At 41.0% G+C, this 22933-nt stretch overlaps 2 protein-coding genes across 2 annotated transcripts; one reads left to right on the top strand and one right to left on the bottom strand.

Moving 5' to 3' along the window:
* The first annotated feature begins 624 nt into the window (after nt 1-624).
* LOC149275564 (E3 SUMO-protein ligase ZBED1-like) lies at nt 625-5407 on the top strand. The gene is made up of 5 exons (XM_089504583.1): nt 625-673; nt 871-1133; nt 1758-1822; nt 3011-3168; nt 3354-5407. Exons 1-5 carry the CDS (start codon nt 625-627, stop codon nt 5405-5407), a joined length of 2589 nt encoding a protein of 862 aa, XP_089360709.1.
* Nucleotides 5408-9598: 4191 nt separating this feature from the next.
* LOC149275563 (C-type lectin domain family 11 member A-like) lies at nt 9599-14939 on the bottom strand. Its single transcript, XM_089504591.1, has 4 exons — nt 14817-14939; nt 13833-14064; nt 10190-10381; nt 9599-9993 (listed from the first exon to the last, which is right to left on the bottom strand). Exons 1-4 carry the CDS (start codon nt 14937-14939, stop codon nt 9599-9601), a joined length of 942 nt encoding a protein of 313 aa, XP_089360717.1.
* Between the last annotated feature and the right edge of the window lie 7994 nt (nt 14940-22933).

Raw genomic sequence — 22933 nt, 5'->3', positions numbered from 1 at the left:
GAAAGATGGGATCCTGTCGAGTCTACTAAGTGCTGTTATTGGGTGGCATCTATAAAGTGAATCATTTCTGGGCCATGTGTTACGGTGTATCTCCCAACTGTCCCGTTTTCTTCACGGTGATCCCAGTTGTCGGCATCGTCCTGCTCTTGTGGCAGTCATGGACAGGTTATGGACGTATTCCACGTTGAAGATGCGCAACTCTATATGACATCATGGCAGCCGTACCTGTAACTGGCCAAAGTGGTATTGGCTTCCTCTACCCCCAACAAGAGTGATGGGGCGCGAGTCTCCTCAAGTTCCTCCTCTCATTTAGGATTACGAACCCAGGCTCAGCCCGTGCCTCTGGCCGAAGGAAAGGCTGCGCGACCCCGTCTCACGTCTCCAGAACTGCTTTATAAGCCACCTCCCTGGTTTATTAAGATGCTTTACTACCCCTTTAACGAGTTTAGCCTTTAAAGGAGACATTTACGTGAAGCAGCTGTAAATACTGAGCGCTTGATTGATGTCCTTGTCCTAATTAGTGTTTGTTTTATGTCATGTAGAACACAGTATGAAGCGAAGAGTGATCTGAGTAACCATGATGAGCTGCCTTTCCTCTGCAGGTTCTTGGACGTCAGTCAAATGATGCAGGCTGCGGAGGAGGCCTGCGCTCAGCTGGAGGACGAGTTACTTTGTAAGTCTATCGTTTATGTCTCTAATTTGGTTTGAAGTCATGGATCATGAGAAGAGACTCGATACAAAGAACCTCTTCCAGTCTTAAGATGGACTAAATTGGGAGGGGGTAGCTTCTTGAGGGCCTGAAGATAAGGTTGATCTTGTTGGCTTCAGGTTGGCTTCCACTTGTACGTTCTTTTCTCCTCTGTGTTGCAGTTTGCGAGGACTGCCGCTTATACTTCAGAGACTCCTGCCCGCAACATGGGTCCCCGACGTTTATCTTGGACACACCTGTTCCAGAAAACGTGCCTTCCCGAGCTCTGCTGTCCCTGCCAGAGGGGCTGGTGGTCAAAGAGAGGTCCCAGGGAGGGTTTGGCGTATGGTGCACAATCCCAGTCATCCCTCGAGGGTGCATCTTTGGTCCCTATGAAGGGGAAATCTTAGTGGAGAGGAACGATTGCACGCTGTATTCTTGGGCGGTAAGGACCGCTCTACTTTAAGGTCTTAGTAGGTCTTTCTGATCACCCCTGTGACATCCAAACAAGGGACAAACCTTACCACTGCAGTAAATACATACATAGAATTCTGGGTCTTTTCTGTGAATTCTAGAATACAGTCATTTTTGATTTGCAGAGTTCTAACTCATTGCCCTGCAACACCGTCATGGGGGCCAGTAGAGGCGTAAAGCCGGAGCCCCCTATGTCCCTTCCATCAGCCAGCACCATGTCCATCCCATTGCCCTGCCCATATTCCGCCCATCGCCCCGCCTTCTGATCCTCCCGTAAGCATACCTTATGCTTCTATTGCACATGCTCCTCCCATCGTCCTACCTTAGATGGCGTTTTCAGCCAATCACATGAGGGCTGTGTGTAACCCCCTGGTTAATTTTGGATGTTCAAACTTTATAAACCCAGTTTAAGTGAACGCAGACAAATACAATATATATTTATATTATCTTTTCATTGAAGTGAAAGCACATGACTCCCAAGTATACCCCCTGCTTAGCGTATACCTTTACATCAGGTGTGTAGAGCTTGCAGAATCCTAGCTGACTACTAATGGTATGGATAATCTATTCTGGAATGTTTATATTTTGGATTTAGGTACGAGAGAATGGGTCATATTTTTACATCGATGCCAGCGATGATTCAAAAAGCAGCTGGATGAGGTAAGAGATTTGAATGCTTACATTTTATTTATTTTTTTTATGCTAAAAATGTCGAGGATGTTTAATATTTCTGTAAATAAACCCTAATCAGCATTATGTATAAAGAATCAGCGCAGATCTCAGCCAAAAGTCAATCCCTGTTTAACCTATCCCATCTATCTACTACTAAGATGTGGTGTAAGGAAGTGGAAGAGGATGGTAGATACATGGACCTGCCTCCCAGCAGAAGTGGTAGAGGGTAATACCATGAAGTGATTTAAACATACATGGGATAGGTAGATGGCTCCTGAATCTAAGACTAGACCAACGACTGGTTTGAGTCTTTACAGCAGGAGAAACGGGCGACTAGATGGACCAAACAGGTCTGATCTGCTGGAATATTCTTTGTTAGGGGATTGAAACAACTGAATCCCCCCCCCCCCCAATAATCCATATATCTTAACGTCAGCATTTCCATGAGAAACTGGGAAATAAAAAAATAAAAAAAAGCAAATTGTTCTTCTTTAGTATGACATATAAAACGTCTTATTTTACATAAAAAAAATAAATCAAATATTTTTCAAAACAATGGAACGGGATTATTGTTTACGTTGAATGATGTTACTATATGATTAAGACGTCTGTACGGTTGCCTTCAAGATCGAGACTGAGATGTTTTTGGGGGTCTCTTTATAAAATCGTACCTTCCAGATAACATGTGGGCTTCCCCTTCAGATTGGAAGAAAGGAGCTTTCGTCTTAAACACAGAGAAGGTCCCGTTACGGTTATGGCGGACACATTGGGGAATAGGCGCCATCGGAAGTGGTTTGGGCCAATTCGGTCAATATATATATATATATATATATATATATATATATATATATATATATATAAAAAAAATTTTTAGATGTTTTTCTAGATATGAAATGCATGCAGGGTTATGACGAGTGGAAGGAGATAAGGGAATGATGATCCAGGGTGAGTCTGACTTCCTTGGAGTTAAGAAGGATTTTTTTTGCCTAATAATATAGGTTTAGTGAATGGTTGAACACTAAAGACTACGTGCTTTCTTCCTAAATCCGGAAACATTTACATCCTCGTTCTATGGGCGGTGTAACATTTGCTTCTAAGTAGGTATCGGCCACTCCGTTCCACGGCCGTCCTTCGGCTGCGATAATGCATCACGTTTTGTCTTCATTCTCCTTTCAGGTACGTGGCCTGCGCATCCACCGAGGAAGAGCACAACCTGACCGTGTTTCAGTACCGGGGTAAAATCTATTACCGAGCTTGTCAGCTAATTCCCTCGGGCACAGAGCTCCTGGTTTGGATCGGAGAAGAGTACGCCAGGACGCTCGGACTCAGACTGGGTAATTAGATGTCTCGCCACGCCATATAAATAGCTCATATTTGTTTTAAAAGGGTGACCCCCCTATGATTGGACTGAACTTTCTGGGGGGGAAAAACAGCATTAAATATAAGATCTAGAAAGGTAGAAACTGATATATTAAAAAGAAAATGTTTTATGTCACTATGAATGCATTGTTCTTCTTAGGTGAGCATTTTAAATATGAATTTGGAGAGAAGGAACTACTGATGAAGCTTTTCCAGGACCTACACGTGAAGACATTGGATTCGGGATCCAATCACATACCTCGTAGCCAGTATCTCGTAGCCAGCGACGTCGTCACGCCGCTAATACAGCCACACAAATCGAGCTACTCGTTGAACAACGCAGGACATCCTTCTTCCGGCTTCCAACTACTCGAGGGAACCCAGAATTTGGTGAGCCTCGGTCGAGCTCAGAGCCGCTACTGGACTTTTTTTGGCTTTCATGGAGATGCCTACGGCCGGATCATTGACAAGACAAAGATCATTTGCAAGCTGTGTGGCGTAAGACTCTCTTACAGCGGTAACACCACGAATTTAAGACAGCACTTAATATACAAGCACAGACGGGAATATAACGAGTTAGTGGGAACGCAGGGTGCTGTAGTTGACCCACAAAAAACCAACATAGACTCCGTCTCCCCTCGAGAAACGGCTTCCCGAGCAATAGTAACTCCCACTGTTGGGAGAACAACTAAGGTCGTAGCAGAGTTTATTGTCCGGGACCTGATGCCTGTAGAAATCATCGAAGGAGAAGGGTTTTCTCAGATGCTGTCAATCCTTGATCCAAATTACAAGTTACCAGCTGCCTCTTTCTTGGCCCACACAGTCCTACAGGAGATGTACATTCAAGCCAAGCTCAAAGTGGTTGAGTTGGCGAAGGGTCTACAAGAATGCTCTGTGAGCCTTGACGTCTGGAAACACGGTGGTTCGCTGTCCTACCTCACAATCACTATCCACTATGTAGACGAAGCTTTTGAATTCAGGAATATGGTGCTGTCCAGCAAGGTTGTTCCGGAAGAGGCTTCCGAAGACAACCTGACGTCGGTGCTTGTTGATTTTGCAGAAGAGTGGGCAATCCGCGAGAACACCTTCTATGCAGTAGGACTCAACAGCCCCTGTGTTAAGGCAGCAGCCTCAAAGGTGGGATGGAAATCTCTACCGTGCGTAGGACAGGTGTTGAGGGGCTGCATAGAAGCTGTACTTCAGCATCCCACCATAAATGGCGCGCTAGATAGGTTTCGAAGACTAGTGGCTACCCTTTGCTCCTCATCCACGCAAAGCGAGGCGCTAACTACGCATGGTCCAGTGCTGAAGGTCCATCTGAAAACTTTCCTATGTGATGGAACCAAGTGGTACGCTGTGTACGCTGCGCTGCAGAGCATAGTAGACCACGGCAAGCTTTTCAAAAGCTTAATTGAAACAACGAAAGAAAATAACGCTATTCTGCAGCATGACGATTGGTCCATTCTTCAGGACATGGTCGATATCCTCAAACCTTTAGCTATTGCTACCTCAACGTTCACCAAAGATCAGTTTGCTGGTTTATCGCTGGTGAAGCCCGTGATAACCAGCTTGCTTTATAAACACTTGGCACCCAATGAATGGGACTCCGAGTTTTCAAAAAACATTAAAAAGGCCATTCATGAAGATTTGAGCTTTAAGTTCTCGGACTGTGAGGTCAATCAGGTTCTTAACTTGGCATGTGCCTTGGATCCGCGTTTCCGTGGCCTCGACTTCCTCAGCCAGTCGGATCGCGTGGAGACCCTCCACTTACTAAAGCATGAAGCATCAAATTTGTCAAAGATACAGGCTACGGATTCTCTTTTTAGCGCACCTGAACCTCCAAACTCGAGGCCTCCTCTAAAGAAAACCAAGCTGGACTCTGGAATTGAGTTTCTTTTGGGGGATTTATGCAACGTCAGAAATTCTTCAGCCAGTACCGTCAACCAACAAGCAGAGCAGGAGATTAGCAGCTTCCAGACCAGCGAAGCTTCTTCCTTATGCCAGGATCCGTTACAATGGTGGAAAATGCATCACACCCAGTACCCGCTTCTTGCTCGGGCAGCCCGTAAACTGTTGGCCATACCTGCCACCTCGGTGCCCTCGAGTTGGCTCTTCACAGATGCAGGTGTGACCGTTTACAGAAAGCGGTCTGCGCTGGCCGCCGAACACGTAGACATGTTAGTCTTTCTCAACGGAAACCGGTCAATGCTTTGAACCTTCGTTGGTTGGCCCTTGGCCCTTCCCGTTTGTGCCTCTCGCACCCATCACAAATGGCATGTTATTTAAGCTCAAGGTCAGATCTAGCGCTTCCAGTTCTTTCCTTTCCTGAAGGGCAGGAGCCATTCCTTGCCCAAACCAGTATATGTAGCCTACACAACCAGTATACTACTGACCGTTTTACAGACACATTCAACAACATGTGCCCTTTTACTAGGATCGCGTATATAAATAGAAAGTATTTAACATAAAATAATGCAAATGCAATAAAACCAACCAAAGCAGGTAAATGGTTCTTCCAAACCTTTTAATCCTTTAGAGGGGCACCAACATCTTTAGCCATGCTTTTCCTACTTGTTATAAGCCGCCCCAACTTATGTGGATGATCTTCTTCTCTATGACATCAGAACCATGATGCCCCAAGCTGCTCGGTGAGTTCTGTGGACATTGACAGGTTCTTGTCCCTTTCCAAAGAAAACGTGGCTGTTCCCAATATTTTTCTCTCGTGGTCTCTGATTTCCTTTTATTACCTTAACATATTGACTTTAGCGACAGACAGCACACATGAGGTCTTGTGGACCACGTAATCCCAAGTATTATTTATTGTTTTCTTTAGCGCCATCATATTCCGCAGCGTTGTACAATGGCTATAAATCATACCCATTGTAGGTCATTCTTTTACTTCACACATTCAACAGGCATTCTCTCTTCCTCTATATGTCTTAGTTCTATACATCAGTAGCACATAAAAGGTTATTGAAGCCCAGCTCTCTGGCCACATCTCCAACCACAAACGGTCCTCTTTGGCCAATGAAAATTGTGATGGTTGTCAGGAATTCTGTATGTATTCGACACATCATGCTACGTTTATTTATGTAACATAGTGAAATTGCGTATGTACCGTGGCAGGCAACATGGACAAAGCCAAGCTGATGACATCATTTGCTTTATAAATATTTTTGTCCCCCCCCCCCCCCCCGCTTTTTGTCTTGTGTATATCATAACTCTACAAGCCCTTCTCACAAACTTAATAAGCACTCTTGTCTAACTACGTGTTCAGATCCAAAGATTAATATAAACCGTACATAGTCTGATAGGTATCATGGCGTTCCAAGCCTTTGCCTAAGCTAGAAATATGTGAGATGTTCATTAAAATGACGCGGGTCTAGAATAAGCCATTTTCGGTAGCGGTGGAGGTAGCTTAATGTCCTTTTTATTGTTCCGCAAAGAAATTATATTATATTATATTTGTGTAAATAGTTTAACTTGAATTCTTTGTGAAATATTTTTAAAGGGGAATATTCACAAAGAATTAACAAAATATATTAATAGAACTCTATTACGTTATTTTGACAAATAGGACTTTCTGATGACATCATAGACCAATCCCTTTGGACTTAAATGTAAGTCCTGAAACCACTGCCAGGCACTCGGGAGGATCCTAGTGGTTGCTACAGCGATTGCACCTTTTTGACTTTTACCAAAACTCCTTTTTTATACATCATACCCACTGTGGGTACATTCCATTGGCTGTACGAAGAGGACCGCAGCTATACAGCGTTTAGGTGATATCTCCCTACGACTAGCTATCTGGTAACGGCCGGACAACCCCTGTCTTTCCGTTGCTGATCTCCGCTAGGACTCCGCGTTGACGCAGACCATAGTCCGCCGAGCGACTCGCTTTATTATGTGATAATATATATGATATATGACCGGCAGGGTCTCGAAGAGGTTCAGCTTTTTTTTTTGTGTGATGATGAAGATGGAATTGTTTAATTCTTTGTCTTCACCGTCCCTGTTATCCGCGCGATCTGTATCGAGCGTGAAATAAATATTAACGCGCCGCAAAGTCAGTATTCACGGCCTCCCCGTTGTAGCTGCAAGCGACCCACTTGTTCTTCCCGTGATTTAAAGCCAACTCCAGTTTAATATAGCCGCTTCGTTTCAAGGGAAACGTGATCAATAAATTATATCTCTTACAGGAGCTGCCTTTGTAGCGTCTCGGGATCCTACGAAACACGCGCTCAATTATTTACTTGGATTTTGCTGCCTTTGTAACTTTTTTTTTTTTTTGCGCAATTTTGGCTTTTTTTTGGTTGAGCCTGACCACAATTATATATTGAATACGATTCCTAAATTCTATATACGTTTATCCAACCCTTAACGTATTCCTTCGAGCCATAGCTCGATCTTTTGGGGAATTTTAATACGGAATGGGATATATCTGGCCCTCGACTTTGCTCTAAATTCTAGAAATAATCACAAACCCCTCGTATAAAAAAAATAAAATAAAAATAAATTATATATATATTTAATTTCTGTTTAATTAGTTTGGAGAATAAAGATAGATTTGCTAACGTCTTCCAGCATATGCATTTTTTCCATTCTCAAGATATTACGAAAATAGCACTATTTTGTCTCTCCAACGGGGTAAAAAAAACTATTTTTCTCAATAGGATTGCCCCTGATTTTAAGGAGGAGGATTCCAGGTAAGGTTTTCTAGAGGAAACCTCCAGAAAGAAGAAAAGCTATTTAATTGTATCTGAGCTTCTCGGAAGGTGGTGTCTTCCGTTACGTTAAGCGGTCACAATTACAACAAAAAAACAATAATTTAATCCCCTTTTAAGCGTTGAATTATAGCGGGACCACTCAAAATAAAACCTAATATCTTTCTTTACCAAATTAATTCCTGTTTTAGAGGTTTCCAGGCTGAATTATTATTCTGACAGTGTTCTGATATTCTCTTTTATACGATGTACATAAAAATCAGGTTCAAGTATTACAATGCTGCGTCTTCGCTATCCCCCCCCCCCCCCCTCCGAGAGCAGGTCTCTGGTTTTAGGAACTACAAAAAAAAAGTCTAAAGTTATCAAACTCCCTTTAATTTTGCATTATTATTATTATTATTATTTTTATCTTTTATTGTTCTTCAATCTGGAACGTTTATGCACCCGCCGAAGGTCCGGACATTTTTTAAGACTCTTTAAAAAAAAAAAAAAAACATTTAAAACCAAAGAAGGATGTAAAAAACCTGATAAAATCTAAATAATATTTTTTTTTTTTTTTTTTTAACGATACTGTTTTTGATGCATGTGTAGATGGAATGTTAAATTATTACACTCAAATTGTTCTAGATAGAGGTAATAAATAAAAAAATTATTAATTATGTGGATGTAGGCTCCTAATTACGAGGAATATGGGGGGGGGGAATAAAAAAAAATATTTTATGAAATTTGATTCAACGTGTAGATTTTTTAAGGAAAGTAACGTTATTTCTTTTTTCGATAATGTACGACACAATGGCTCGAAGCCAGAGCCAGAGAGAGATAGAGAGATGTGTAGGTATGGTACACGGCCCCCCAAAAAATTGAATTTGCCCTTGTCATCCGGTTTAATATTATTTTGTCCTTGTACGACGCTGTTTCAATTTCAGAACAGCGGGGGTTTAAACGACATTTTGTCTTAAGCACAAAAAAGACACGCTGTGTTAATGTGTCGGCCCCGCTGAGTTCTGCTGCAGGTCGACTGACTTTTACATTAGTCCCTCGACGGGAAAATGGGTAGTGTTTGGATGTAACTAATACTTTCGGGATTTTTTTTTTTTTTTAATTAAATACAAAAAAACCCCAAAAAACCTTTACTGTTTTTCAGGTTAAATTTTTCCATCTAGATTTAAAATTTTATCAGCATGGGATAGGACGAATACGTCCCAAAAAACGTATAAGGTCCGGATGTACGCCAGATCGTAAAACCCGTGATAGAATGTTTTTACGGTTGCGCAATATTTGTGTTAAAAAGAAAATACAAAGTGGCGCAAAATCTATGAAAGCCAAGAAGTCACTTGAAAAAGAAAAGGATATATTATTCAGTAACGAATTAAAACTTTTTATATTTTGTAGGGGGGGGGATTTAACTGTAGTTTAGCATTTTCCCCCCCAAAACATTTGAATAAAACATTTGCACTCCGAGTTGGATAATCAATAAAAACCTTTTAAATTGTTAGAAAGAATGTAAGGCACTAACAGAATGTTAAGATTTACAGAATCCATTATTATTTCAGTTTGTGGTCTTTTTTCCTCTCTCTAGTCAACTAGTTACGTCATGTTTGAAGCGTTAATAGATACACCTGAGAGTTAAGGAAAGATCTCCGTCCCCCGTGGACAAGACTGCCTCGTTCCGAGCTTCTGATCAATATTCACACACGTAGTACATTCTCCTAGAACAGTCGTTATCCCACCACTTTCCGTCGTGGGATGTGATGGAAACGCAGTTCTCTTGAGTCCCACCATTGGGCTGGGTCACCAAGTGGTCCTTGTACCAGTTGAAGAAGGAGACGCGATGCCCGTTCTCGTATAAGTACATTCCTTCTGAGCGCAGGTCGTTAATCCCGATCCAGATGGGCCAGTTGAAGGGGAAGAAGGCGTCGTGGACGTATTGCGCTAGAGCTGTGTACTCTTGCTGGTCGATTGGCATGGCCAAGTTCCCACCACGGTTGTGACAAAGTTGTTGGGCGGCAGCATGAGTTTCGAAATGCTGGAAGATTAGGTAACACTTTCTGGTGAATCTTTTCCCCTTCAAACAACCTGGAAGGAGATGTAGAAATGTTACTACCACACGAAAACTTTTAGTCTCTACCAAACTATTGCTTCTGCATCGTAGGATGTTCCTTGAGACAGCGAGAAGAACCCTTCCATGATCTAAGCCAAGACTACGTGCAGAGCATTTTAATCAGAACAAAGAGCAAGATAGCCCGACGCGTTTCTATTCTGCCAGCTTCACCTTCAATCTGTCCGATCTGTTTTGTATTCCTCATGTTCATCTCGGATACAGTAGTCACCGTCTCCTCTGCCTCGCTTAGCTTGGTGCGCATCTTAGAAAGGCTTTGAGACATCTGGGTCATTTTCACATCCATTCCGTAGAACTGGACGTTGAGTCGATGGATTGCAGATTCCAAAGCGCTGATTCGGGACACTGGAAATATAGATACAGAGGTTATACAGTATACTGGATTGTAACAGAACCTCAGAGCACGAGAGTAAAGCCGTTAACGCGTAGTGACGGATCTGAGAATAGAGACCGGAGGTCCCAGGAGAAACTGGTGGAGATGTAACATTGGTAATTTATTGGACGCCCGCCACTCTTACACATAAGAAAATTATGGGGTTCCCTCCCTATTTATGGGTCCCCAGTGCAATAAAAACAAAACTATACATGCCTGATGGACTTTGACACCTTTCACAACCTTATATCAATAATTTGTGTCATAATATGAAGTCATATCCCCACTGCACACACAAAGATTGTCTGAACCAGTCAACAACAATCAGCGACTGGAGAGAGATAACTTAAGGAGTAATCACTCAAATCCTGAGAATAGGAAGTTATATGTGCCCATCTACCTACTCTGCCTCCTTTAAATTTTTTTTTTTCTTGGGAACACTTAATTGTCATGTGACACAGAAACAGGCATCGGTAGCTCGTTGCCATAGAAACTGAAAAGGCTTCTTAAAACGTCAGCGTTATGTGAAGAAAGGCTAAAGTGATGGGTCGTCTAAGGTCTATTTGCTAATGTACATGAGGAGGGGTCTAGATATTCATGGGGCAGGGCTAGCCCTAATTAGGGTGGAGAGTGGGAGGCAAAGTGGTCAGAAGTGGGCTGGGCAAAACACCGCCCCCTTTCTGGAGAAAGAAGACAGCGACCCAGAGACCCAAAAAGGCAGAACTTCACCCGGAGACTCCGGGTCAATCTTGGAGAGTTCCCAGGTATCTACATAGGGTTACTTACTATATAGGACTTCAAACTATATACGATATGGAATAAAGTATCAAATTTACCTTAATAACAAAAAAACAATTTTTAAAGAGGCTCATGGACATAATACCTAGAAAATCCATTTAAAATAAAAAAAAGTCACCAACTACTGGACTAGAATACGGGGAGAACTTCACACGGCCTCAGAGTTATCTTCAGTCACAACGCGGTCTTCTTGGCCTCGATCATGTTCCCTCAACTCTTTAAATGTAGTTTTGACGGCGTTCCAGTGCTGGCTGAACGTATAATGGGTCCGTTTGTGCGAAATGCGTCTTCAGACACCGGAGTGTGTGGTCCTTTTATTACATAAAATTGGTAAGCGTTTTTTTTTTTCTCTTTGCTTCTTTCTGAACGTTTTTACCTTCCAGCTTAGCACCTTCCAAACGGCCTCTCTCATTATTAATTCTTTCAAAACGACTACCAATTACTCCTCTTCCATCCGTGAAAGCTTTTCCGAAACCCTTTTTATTTAATTCTGTGATATTTTAATGGTTCTTAAAAAAAAAAAAGACTAACACTAAGGGTGTTAAAGACTAATTCTTTTTAATATGCATTTTTTTCAAGGCCATTGCAATAAATAAAGGGCTGGAAATTTTTATTTAAGACATTGTACGGCCCCATTCTTGGACAAAAGAAACTGGATATAGCGTCTATTAATTACATAAATTAGTAACCTTGCCACTGATTTTTTTTACCAAGAATATTATGGAAAAATTAATTTCATTAAAATGTACTTTTTTGTCTTTAAAAGCAGCCAGTTATTTATTACAAATAGTAATTACTATTACTGGGAAATCTAAAGGTTGGACCTGGAGTCTCTGGGTCACCTTTCTTGATCTCTGGGCGTCGAAGCAGTGTTTGGCCACACCCATTTCCCATCTCACTAGTTACTTTAAATGTATTTATGCCTCGACACATGACTAGCCCCGCCCCTTGCATAGCCTTTAGCCAGGCCTAACCCTGCCTCACACAAAGCCACTCCCCCCCAGAGGAGGAAGAGCTCCGATTGGCTCACCCTGTGAAGTTCTCAGGCATGGTAGTTACATGTAGTAACAGATTAATAATTCTAATTCTCCCTGTATGTACTATAACTGGAACGCATCATTAAACATGTTTTAGGGGGTGTGTTGGAGGTGTGGCCAAGGGCGGGGCTTGACACAAACCTGTTACATGACTTTGAGAACTAATAATGGGTATTAAGGAGAATAATGGATTTTATTTACACAGTTATATTTATAAACTTATTTTCTGTTTATTTACAAAAACACATTATAGGGGCTTTTAGAGCTGTAGAACCCTGCGATCCTCTCATACCCAGCAAACATTATGACCTCCTAGAAAAGAGGGGCATCAGGGGAGGAAAAAGGGACATCAGGGAAGGAAAACAGGACAGAGGGATCTGCTGTCCAAAGAAGGACTGTCCTTTCTATAGAGGGACACTTTGGAGGTATTATGTTCCGTTAAAGTATATTAATTTCTGATCTTTTAACCATTTGTAGGGTTTGCAGTGTGTTGTATTACTATATATGCTTCTCTGCCTTGATACTCAAAGGGTTAATCATACAAATTCCAGATTCAGCTGTGCGGTAGAGAAACTATGTGCGTGGATTTCTCAAAGGAGTCATATTTTCTGTTATTCCTTGTTTTTTTTTTTATATGTCTTCACCGAGGTGGGGGAGCATCATTCCACTGAATATTAAAAAACACAAAATTCCAGGAAAAATACCCCAAAACCAAAATTGCCGCTGCCCTATCCTACCCCATCCTACCCCAGAAAGCGAGACATCGAAATGGAAATACTATTCACCGTGTGTGATGAAATTTCTGTGCGGTTTGCGGCGTCTTGGAGCAAACTTTTTTTGTTTTTGGATCATTTAACCCCTTCATTCCCCTATAGAAGTACATGTACTTCCTAAAAAGGCATTCAACAAAAGGGTTAAGATGGCAAACTGTTACACCATAGTCAGAACTTCCTCCAAGTAGATTCCAGTTGCCCCCCCCCCGGATCATTTTATTTCTTTTATTAACAGACATTTCTTTTAGCGCACACAGCCGCTTGGGGTTATAAACGCTGTTTTTGAATTAAGTGACCTACGTCGGTCTCATCTTTGCTTAAAAATACAGCTTGTTCTCGTTTCGCGGTTTTGCTTGTTAAGATGATTTACATAGAGGTCTGGGAATTGGCTCTCAAAGACCAGAGTAAATATCTACAGAGATATTCCGGATTATACCTACATTTACTGCAGTGTTCTCATAAATGATTTTTATGAAAAGGTTTAATGAATAAAAAAAAATCAAAAAAAATAAATAATTATTATTATTATTATTTATATATATATATATTAAAATATAAAGAAATCTGGCATTTATATTGATAAAAAAATTTCAGGCTACATCTCAAGCTAACATTAAAAAGTCCTTTTGACATTAAAGGGACAATAAGACCCGCGTACGCAATTTAATGCGTATGATATCTGAAAGTCACCTTTAAATTAACATCTTTTCCCCATCAAACCCCCCATCCAAGGGGCCTAAAGAGACAGCAAGAGCTTCTCTGTTAAGCTTACTTTGGATACATTGTAGACAATAGATAGAACGCTTTACACTCACAGACGTAGGAAAGATTGTCGTCCTCCGGCACGGCTGTGGTTGGCACTGCTTTGGTCGGGACCGTCTCTTCAAGGACATTTTCCTCTTGGTCTATCATATCTTCATCTTCATTGTCTTCTTCTTTCTCCTCCTCCTCCTTCATCTCCTCCCGGTTTCTTTTGACAGATATTACCGTGACGTTAAGGGTTAACGGCGTCCGTGTTTTGGGAGGTGGCAGAGGACCCAAAAATATCTGGAGCATAAATCATACAGTCAGACGCTGGACTTTATACACCTTTTCTCACCAAAAACGATTCATTCCCACCAGAGTCGGCTCTGGGCTTCACAACGTGGGATAGCAGCCTAGATTCATGATAAGATATAAAAAGTGACTTTGGTGCAAAAGTTTTAAATGTGGTGTTATCACCATGGCAACCAATAGAATCTTTGCTGTAATTGGACCATTGGTTGGTCGGTGGGGTTGACGTTAAGCTATGTACCGTGTTGGTGGCATTACAACTTGGTGTGAGTTTTGAATAAAAAGGAGGATCCGTTTTTCTGAAAAGGAATGCTTGTTTCAAATAAAGTGGAACAGCCTCCCAGCAGAAGAGGTAGAGGGTAATACAGTGAGGGAATTTAAACACGCATGGGATAGACATACGGCTCCTGAATCTAAGACGAGACCAACGACTGATTAAGGTTTGAGTCTTTACAGCAGGAGAAACGGGCAGTCAAATTCTATGTTTCAAGAAAAAAACTTAGAAAATGTGTTTTTCTCACCTTCCAGACAGAAATGCCATAAATCTAATGTTTCGATTTTATAGCGAAAAATATTCTGATGTGAAGAATTCTAATTCAGTTTTATTCTCCAAATGCCAGATTACTTTTTTTTTAAAAAATAAAATCAACTTAAGTACGACATGACAAAAGAACAAAACTAACGTATAAGTAATTATTTTTAATAATAATCATTTTTAATATCCAGTTTTTAATAACCAAACTCACTCTTTCAAAGTCTGTATCTTCTGTCTCAAGGTCACCGTGGATTTCTTGAGATGTAACTTCTCCAGCCTTCTCTTCTTTCTCCTTCTCCTCCTCCTCCGACAGACTGTTGGGGATTTGGCTCATGCAGAACAGCACAAGAAAAACCCTCGTCAGAAACATTTTTTTCGGGGGGGGTGGGGGGAAGAGTGTTATAAAAGTTTTGTTTTTGGAGAACCAAAAACACAAAAGACGTAGAAAATTAAGAAAAGTTTCAGTCTCTGTTCCTCGCCTGTCCTGCTGGGCTGACGTCTCTCTTTGTTCTCTGCAGAATTCCTTACATGAGGTTTCTCTTAAATACAGGAAACGTCAAGGTTTTTTTTTTCCCTTCATCGTCTGGGATGCCACAGCCAAAGGGAACGCATGAGCCAATACACTTAGCTGTGCCAGCATAGGAGAAAGGGGGAATACTTTGATTTCTAGGGCAGTGTCACGGCTGAAAAAAAAGTGAGCCTATAGGGAGAAGCGGGAGCTCTTGCTTAAAAACAAAAACAAAAAACCCCAATCATTTGTAACCAGAAATAGTTAAACTTTAGTAATGATTGGGAGTAATGGTTTATATACTGTGCAGATTATTCAAGGGTTAAAATATTCCGTAGGGTTGAATGGGGTTCCCTATAGATTGGAGGAGAGGAGGGGATGCAATGGAAACATTTAAATGCATAAAAGGGATTTAACAAAAAGTACAGGAGGGAAGTTTATTTCAAAGGAGGAGAAATGTTAGAACAAGAGGTCATAATCTAACACTAGAGGCTTCAGTGGAGCATAAGGAAGTTTTACTGGTAGATCAGTGGAACAGCCTCCCAGCTGAAGTGGTAGAAGTTAATACAGGGGAATTAAAACATGCATGGGGTAGGCGTATGGATCCTGAATTTAAGACGAGACCAACGACTGATTAAGGACTGAGTCAGTAGGATAAAAAGTGTTTTAAATCTCCTAACATTTGAAACGGCCAATGATGGAACACTCATACACGGCAAACATTAAAGGGGAGGAAAAAGAAGAACCTACCCTTCAAAAGAGGGACAATTGGGTGGCATGGTCCTTGACTTAATGCCAGGTCTACTGCACACGCTTGTTGGATAGAGTGCACACGTATGTTGCCTTTTTAATCTGTAACTTCCGTTACATACATTTATTTAGGGCAACGGACTGGAAAATGCTATATTTGGCAAAAGCGACAAATTTACTTAAATTATACATGTTTACATGTGAATAATATCGGCTACTCCTCCGACCATCTCCAACCAAGTGGCTCTTATCTAATAATCTGATATAGCATCAACCGAGGGACTCCCCGAGCTAGTAAAATGCTCTGCTGAAGCACTATAGGGATGCAAAAAAGATCATAATGTGCTATAAAATGCGTATATACGGCGTATCATTAAAAATTCATTGAAATCTAAATAGAATCCTGATGTTATTTTATTTCACATAATTTAAGGGATCGTAATTTAGGCAAAGAGCTCTCTTTTTTTTGTTTGTCAAATGAAACACCAGGGTTTCGGTAGGTTGCGGGGGGTGCTTGATTCTGTATTTTTTCTTTATTCTTCTTTAGGAGACTGTTGGGTACGGAATGTTCGTAAACCTCATTACATTCTATAGAACTACAGAACTAACTGAATCTTTATAAGTAATTAAACAATGTCAACCTTTACAGCAAAGGGTAACGTGGATGGAGAGTGATAGAATGCTACAGTGTTGCTGATGTATCGTAGGAGGACCCAAGAGGGACATTGCTTACATCGTTGGGTTCCAGGAGTCATCATGATGACTGGGACTCCCAGCTTCATCTTTACGTTCAGATACTGATGACCTGACATCTACACCGGATGGAGACAATAAGCACTAGAAGCCTAATAAAGAACATTCTACCAATTTAGGAATATTTCTACTCAAATGGACTTCACGTTCCAAGAAATGTGGTTGACGTCCATGTATTCTTGTTTCCTTTTTGGTAAAATGTTGACATGGTCATGGCTTCTGCAAAACAAACAGCTGTTAACGCAGAAGTATTCCCAAAATGAATCCCAATGCTACGCACTATGATGGGGCTTCATCTTGTAGACATCTGGACACTGTTGGGGCACCTTAAAAGAATAGAAGAGATAAAAGGAACATTCAGAAACCCCAATGTATTTGTATAGAACTACAGAACTAAGTCTTCATGATCAAATTGTTATGTTGCCACCGTCCTGCTGGGATATATAGGTCTTTAGTTCTTTAGGTCTCTTTGAGGTCAAAACTTGGAGGTCCCGAGACCTTTAGGACTTTAAATTTTTTCCTCTATCATCCCAATAAGACAACTTTTTCCTCTTGGAATCCTACGACCATATCCATTTTGCTTATTAAGTTGTGCAGGAATCGGACAAGAAAGGGCGATAGTAATTTGCTCTTAGGTTGTGAAAAGAGCTGTTTTTTGGCAGAGGCTCAAGAAGATTATGACTTTCCAAGAAAGGAGAAAAAGATTTAATGGAGATTTTTTTTTGTGTGCTGAAAACAAGGACACTAAAACATGAAGATAAATATTCGACAGACAAAAGCAAAAAGCTGTGTTAGTGTCCTAAGCACGGCCGGCACAGAATCTTAAATCCCCAACACTGCCAACATGGCTATAAATGAATGGACCAACAAAGATATCAAACCTCATGCGCGGTGTGACAAGGACCGGCTGTCACATGACCTGTATGCCATGACTCGCACTAATTAGCATGTCACGTGCTCATTTTGTTAATACCATTTAATTGCCCTTTGTGTCTTTATGCATTTTTAATGAGCTACAGAGGTGGAAAAATTAGAGACCCAGAATAAAGCACTGGGGGAAAAAGAAAGCTGGACACAGAGGAGAACAACATCGATAGAAGAAGCTTTATTTCCCAAAAAGCCCTAAACTATAATGTTTTTCAAAATTAAAGTTCTTTGTGTTTTGGTGCTAAATACCTAAGCATCGTTTTTTTTATTCTGCTTGGACAGAAAAAAAAATTGCGAGGTTCTTCAAAAAAATTGCTAAAAGCTCAAATCAAGATCAATCATGAGCTAGATCACCAGCTGCCGAGGATCATATCAAGGGGATGATGGCCACCTCCAGCTGGAACTGTGTGGTCTAGCAGGTCGTAGGGCATGGATTGGGACGATATGAATGGAACGACTATAGGAACAAAATGCATTATATATCCAAGCGTTCTTACATTAATAACTACAAGTGGTAAGAAGTGCCTCCCGTGGCTGGACAGTTCCTCACGTTAACCTGGAGGCCATCCGACCTTTTCTAGAAGCGACATGCTGGTCTAGGCTGATTAGGTCCAACTAAGAGTGTCCTGATCAGGTCCTGCTGCTCAACGGGCCGCTTACAAGGGAGATCTTTGATCTCCTCAACTGGCCCATTTCCACTATGGTGGTCTGTGTGCCAGAATATGACAAATTGGACACCTACCTAAGGCAATAGACTTTAGGAAGGTACCACACCATGATGCGTGATATCTCCACCGGCTCATGTAAAACCTATGTTTCCCCAACATTTATCAAACTACATATTTTTTTTCCTTTCTCCGAAGATATGTTTCTTTTGCACAAAAATACGGATTCTGTTGTAGAAGACTGGCACAGCTGTTAATAACCGAAGCAGAATGTTCATGGACATTCTAATAAGGAAATGTTTTCATGCTTAAACATGACTTCGAGAATGTGGAGGAGGGAGAGCCAAATGCTTGTAACTTTTTTCCTGAAAGCTGACGTTCTGTTCTGTTTGCCACCTGGATCGCGGGTGCCCGCCGTATCTGAGTGGCGCTTATAGCGCATCTGTTACCTACAAAAATGTTACAGTTACCAAATGTAAAATGATGTAATATTAACAGCCAATCCGGAAGAGGATTTTATTGCAAATGGTTTTCCATAAATTTTTTTAAAAAAAGTCTATTAAATAACTGCAGGTATTTTATTAAGTTGTTCGATTAATCACCTAATTAATATTTATATTTTTGGTAATTTAGTGACATATAGTGTTTCTAGAAACCCATGATTGAATGCATGGTCTGATGATACACCATATAGACAAAAGTATTGGGACACCTGACCATTACACCAGCAGGGACCTTGATGACCACATTCTAAATACATATAGACATTAATATGTAGTTGGCCCCCCCTTTAAAGCTTCCACTCCTCTGGGAAGGCTTTCCACAGGATTTTGGGGCGTTTCTGTGGGAATTTTTGCCCCTTCATCCAGTAGAGTGTTTTTGAGGTCAGGCACTGATGTTGGACAAGAAGTCCAGCTCCCAATCTCTGTTCCAGTTCATCCCAAAGGTGTTGGATGGGGTTGAGGTCAGGGCTGTGTGCGGCCGGTCAAGTTCTTCCTCACCAAACTCATCCAACCATGTCTTTATGGACCTTGCTTTGTGCGCTGGGGCGCAGTCATGCTGGGAAAGAAAAGGGTTTTCCCCAAACTGCCCCCACAAAATGAATTGGTATGCCACTTTAGCGTACCAAAACTTTTTGGACAAGGCTCTGCTTCCAACTTTGTGGAAGACCGTTTTCTTTTCCAGCATGAGTGGTCACTGAACAAACAACGGTTTGGTTCCCAGGTTCGTGTTGTCTTTGGTCTTCTTGCGAACACAGTAGGATCTAAGCATACATTGGCAAGTCATAAAGGCTCATGGCACAGGATTACAACGCCGCCCCCCCAATGCTCCGAAGAAGAAAAAGAGGGGTCTGAACCAGTACTGACACAAATCTTACATAACGGAAAGAGGGTCAAGTTTGCAATCAATACAGTTGAGATGCGGTAACAGTTACACAACGTCTATTATTACTCGTTTAGCTTCCAAAGATTCACAGAAGTAACATTATTTAATGACTTTGAAGAACGTCTACAGAGAAGTCAATGGGGTCTAATTCACTAAAGTTGACAGGAGAGTTGTGTTTTAGCTCCTGGACTTCACTATAGATTACGAAGGTCCAACCCCAGGAAGACCTTGGCCGGCCCTGTATAATGCATAGTTGAACCCCTTCCAATTAGTTAGTTGTGTAGCTTTCAACACAACATATAATTTCCCGAATGGATCAATTGAACTTCCTTCTCCGTGCTATTTTCTTTTCAATTAAATATTTGGTGAAACGAGGCGTTCCTCCTCTGTTTTATAGCGGACCATCTGAAATATCCGAGTCTGCATCTGTGTTTATATACCGAAGCGGAATCATTGTTTGTGATGAATTCCCTATGTATGTAAAAACATTTATATTAAATCAATTAATCTGAGCAATTAGGCAGCACCTTTTTCCAGCAAGCTTCCTGCTATGAAATCACATTAAAATACGGCAGAAATTATTGGCATCTGCGACTAGGAAAATCACCTTTACCGGTCTCCGTTGCTGAAGAGATTATCCTCCTCAATTTTCTATTTCATTTATCTCAATATTGAGCCGTCAAAAGATAATTATAACTGAATGAGAACGATGCTCCCGAATGAAAAAAAGAATTTACAAAAAATGTATACAAAAATTTAAGTAATTTTCAAATATATATATATATTTTTTTTTAATTGATTTTCCAAAAACACATGTTAAGAAGACTGGAAACAGGACTTTATAAACCAGCACCGGAAAGAGAATATAAACTAGGGTGACGATCCCGTAACAGATCCAGTCGTGGTAAAAATGCTGGAGCCCCCTTGTGGGTATACCAGGAACTGAACACAATTTTATGTTATTGCGTTCTGCCTTCATTCTCCATCCCGTGCGGCATTTTTAACTATTTTTCCTAACCGTATTTGTGCAAAATATATTTTTTTTTTCTGGGAAACGGGTAGAAGAACATACAGAACGTCTCTTGACCGATTCCAATTATGTAAGAGGATAAACCTCTTCTGAACGCGACACGGAAATAGATTCGGAGAGCGGGCTTGTTGCATTATACATTTTGTATTCAGCTTCTTTATTACGCTAACAGACACGGCCTCTTAAGTTAAATTACTTTTGTCACTTTGATACGATGACATAAGCACAAGAGCTCGGTTGAAAGTGTACAATGCTGCGGGCAGCCTTCTATACAGCTGTGTGCGCCGCGGACCTTGAAAATAATGACTTGCAGCAAAACAGACATTCAGCCGGGGGGGGGGGGGGGAGTTATTCGAGGCTACAGAGACATAGAAAATACAAACTCCTTTACTTAATGCTGAATTCAAGCAAGATGTGTTAGGAGGACGCATGGGCAGGCATGGAACCTTCAACAGGTGGTCAACACAGGTCAACCACCAAAGGAATTTAGTAGCACCATCTCAGGAAGACTCTGCTGTCCACAAGAACCCAGTCATGGTGGAAATGTCTAAAGACCTTGCTGCATGTTATTTTAGAATAGAGGGTAATACAGTGAGTTTATTAAACATGCGTGGGGTAGACATACGGCTCCTGAATCTAAGGCGAGACCAACGGCCGATTAAGGTTTGAGTCTTTACAGCAGGAGAAACGAGCAGCCTAGATGGGGCCGAATGGGGCCGATCTGCCGGCAGATTCTGTGTTTCTATTTCAGATGTCACCTGTAGCCATTTGCGGAATTGCAGATCCTTCAAAATAAAGCAGCCCCACTCAAAATAGCCAACTGTCCAGCTAGCCCCCCAACCCATAGAGAGACACATACCTTGTTGAAATCTTTCATTGTGATTCCATCTTCACTCCGTCTTCATTCATTTTTATATATACTGAAAACCAAGCACTTCTGAAGAGGAGACCTCTAATGTAACCTTACAATAAAATGTATCGTCTTCGACTAAAGACTCCGAGGTAACACTCAGCTATCATATACATTAAAGTGCATATAAGGGCTGGGACGTACGTTTGAGAAGTTAAAGGCAACTAAAAGAATGTAAAATAAGGCTTTTTTCAGGAATGAAGCCAGCATGGCTCAGCCTCAGCTCTGGTATACATGGCCTTACCTGCTTGATAATTAGTCTCAGCTCTAGTCACCTGTATTCAAGCATCAATCTAAGAACAACTTCTTCTTCATAGCTGTCAGTTTATTGGCACGGTTTTCTACTTGTTATTCATATGCTATTTGTACTTTACATCACATTAGCTTTGATTCCCCCCATCACAGCTTTCTTCTGCCCACTGATTTTGGCTTGTCATGACTGTCTACTTGGTTAGCCGAGTGTCGGGTCTGAGCTGTCTATCTCTACTCTTCAAGAAGCCAAGTGCAGGTGATCTCCAGAACCTCGGGGCTCCACTCCTGAGACACGGTGGACATTATTACCAGAAGTCCTCATCGATCCAGCTTCTATACCCCAGCCTTGAGCGTATAAACACAGGAACAGCATCACAAAACACGGAATAGACAAATTATGTACAGAATAACCTAAAGACGTCTATAGGTGTTATTCATTAACTAGAGATTGCAGAGGAGAGCTTCGGTTTTAACCTACAGGCTTCACTACTAATTATAAAAAGCAAAACCAGGCAAGATTCTACTACAGGCCCTGGCCCAGCGTAATTCACCGTAAGATTGCTAACATGATCAGGACCTCTCACTGATTTTACTATACATTATTCAGGAGTACGCAGGAGAAACGCGTTGGGGTTGGCCCTTTGTAAGTCATTGAGCTTAAAGTCTAATTCTCCTGCCCCGACACAAGCGAAATAACCTCACAGCAATTTATAAATATATATATAAATATATTGGCTGTCATCTAAAGCCCAGCCATACTGAGCCGACCCCTACTCTGAAACAGACTAACACTGCTATCCTTAACGTATACATATATACACATACATACACACATATGCATTATAAACATAATGCAGCAGAATATGGTGGAGCTATATAAAAAAATATATATAAAATCTATATTATCTATATTTATAATTCTCGGTAAAAAAAAAAATATTGGAACATGACAATATGTGCACCTATGTTACATATTATATATTACATATATTATATAAAAAAATACACCAAAAATTTTTAGTTGCTCCAATTTTTACACTTTATATATAAATATTAGATATATTCTATATAAAACTTTGAAATATTTCATCTCAGTCATCTCTGTACCTGGCCATGCATTCCTAAACAGCAACCCAAATTCCATTGC

This window comes from Sceloporus occidentalis, unplaced genomic scaffold (genome assembly GCF_023333645.1).
Source record: "Sceloporus occidentalis isolate IW3139 unplaced genomic scaffold, rSceOcc1.0.p SCAF_280, whole genome shotgun sequence".
Lineage (NCBI taxonomy): Eukaryota > Metazoa > Chordata > Lepidosauria > Squamata > Phrynosomatidae > Sceloporus > Sceloporus occidentalis.
The sequence above is the reverse complement of the archived record's forward strand: the minus strand, read 5'-3'. Positions and strand labels throughout refer to the sequence as shown.

Bases quoted from the DNA above. Each gene is read 5' to 3' on its own strand.
- LOC149275564 (XM_089504583.1), top strand. From the start codon at position 625: ATGCAGGCTGCGGAGGAGGCCTGCGCTCAGCTGGAGGACGAGTTACTT. The intron at 674-870 runs GTAAGTCTATCG...TCTGTGTTGCAG, and splicing joins GCTGGAGGACGAGTTACTTT to TTTGCGAGGACTGCCGCTTA. The intron at 1,823-3,010 runs GTAAGAGATTTG...TTCTCCTTTCAG, and splicing joins TCAAAAAGCAGCTGGATGAG to GTACGTGGCCTGCGCATCCA.
- LOC149275563 (XM_089504591.1), bottom strand. From the start codon at position 14,939: ATGAGCCAAATCCCCAACAGTCTGTCGGAGGAGGAGGAGAAGGAGAAA. The intron at 14,065-14,816 runs GTGAGTTTGGTT...TTTATGCTCCAG, and splicing joins AAGATACAGACTTTGAAAGA to ATATTTTTGGGTCCTCTGCC. The intron at 9,994-10,189 runs GTGAAGCTGGCA...ATCTCCTTCCAG, and splicing joins ACAGATCGGACAGATTGAAG to GTTGTTTGAAGGGGAAAAGA.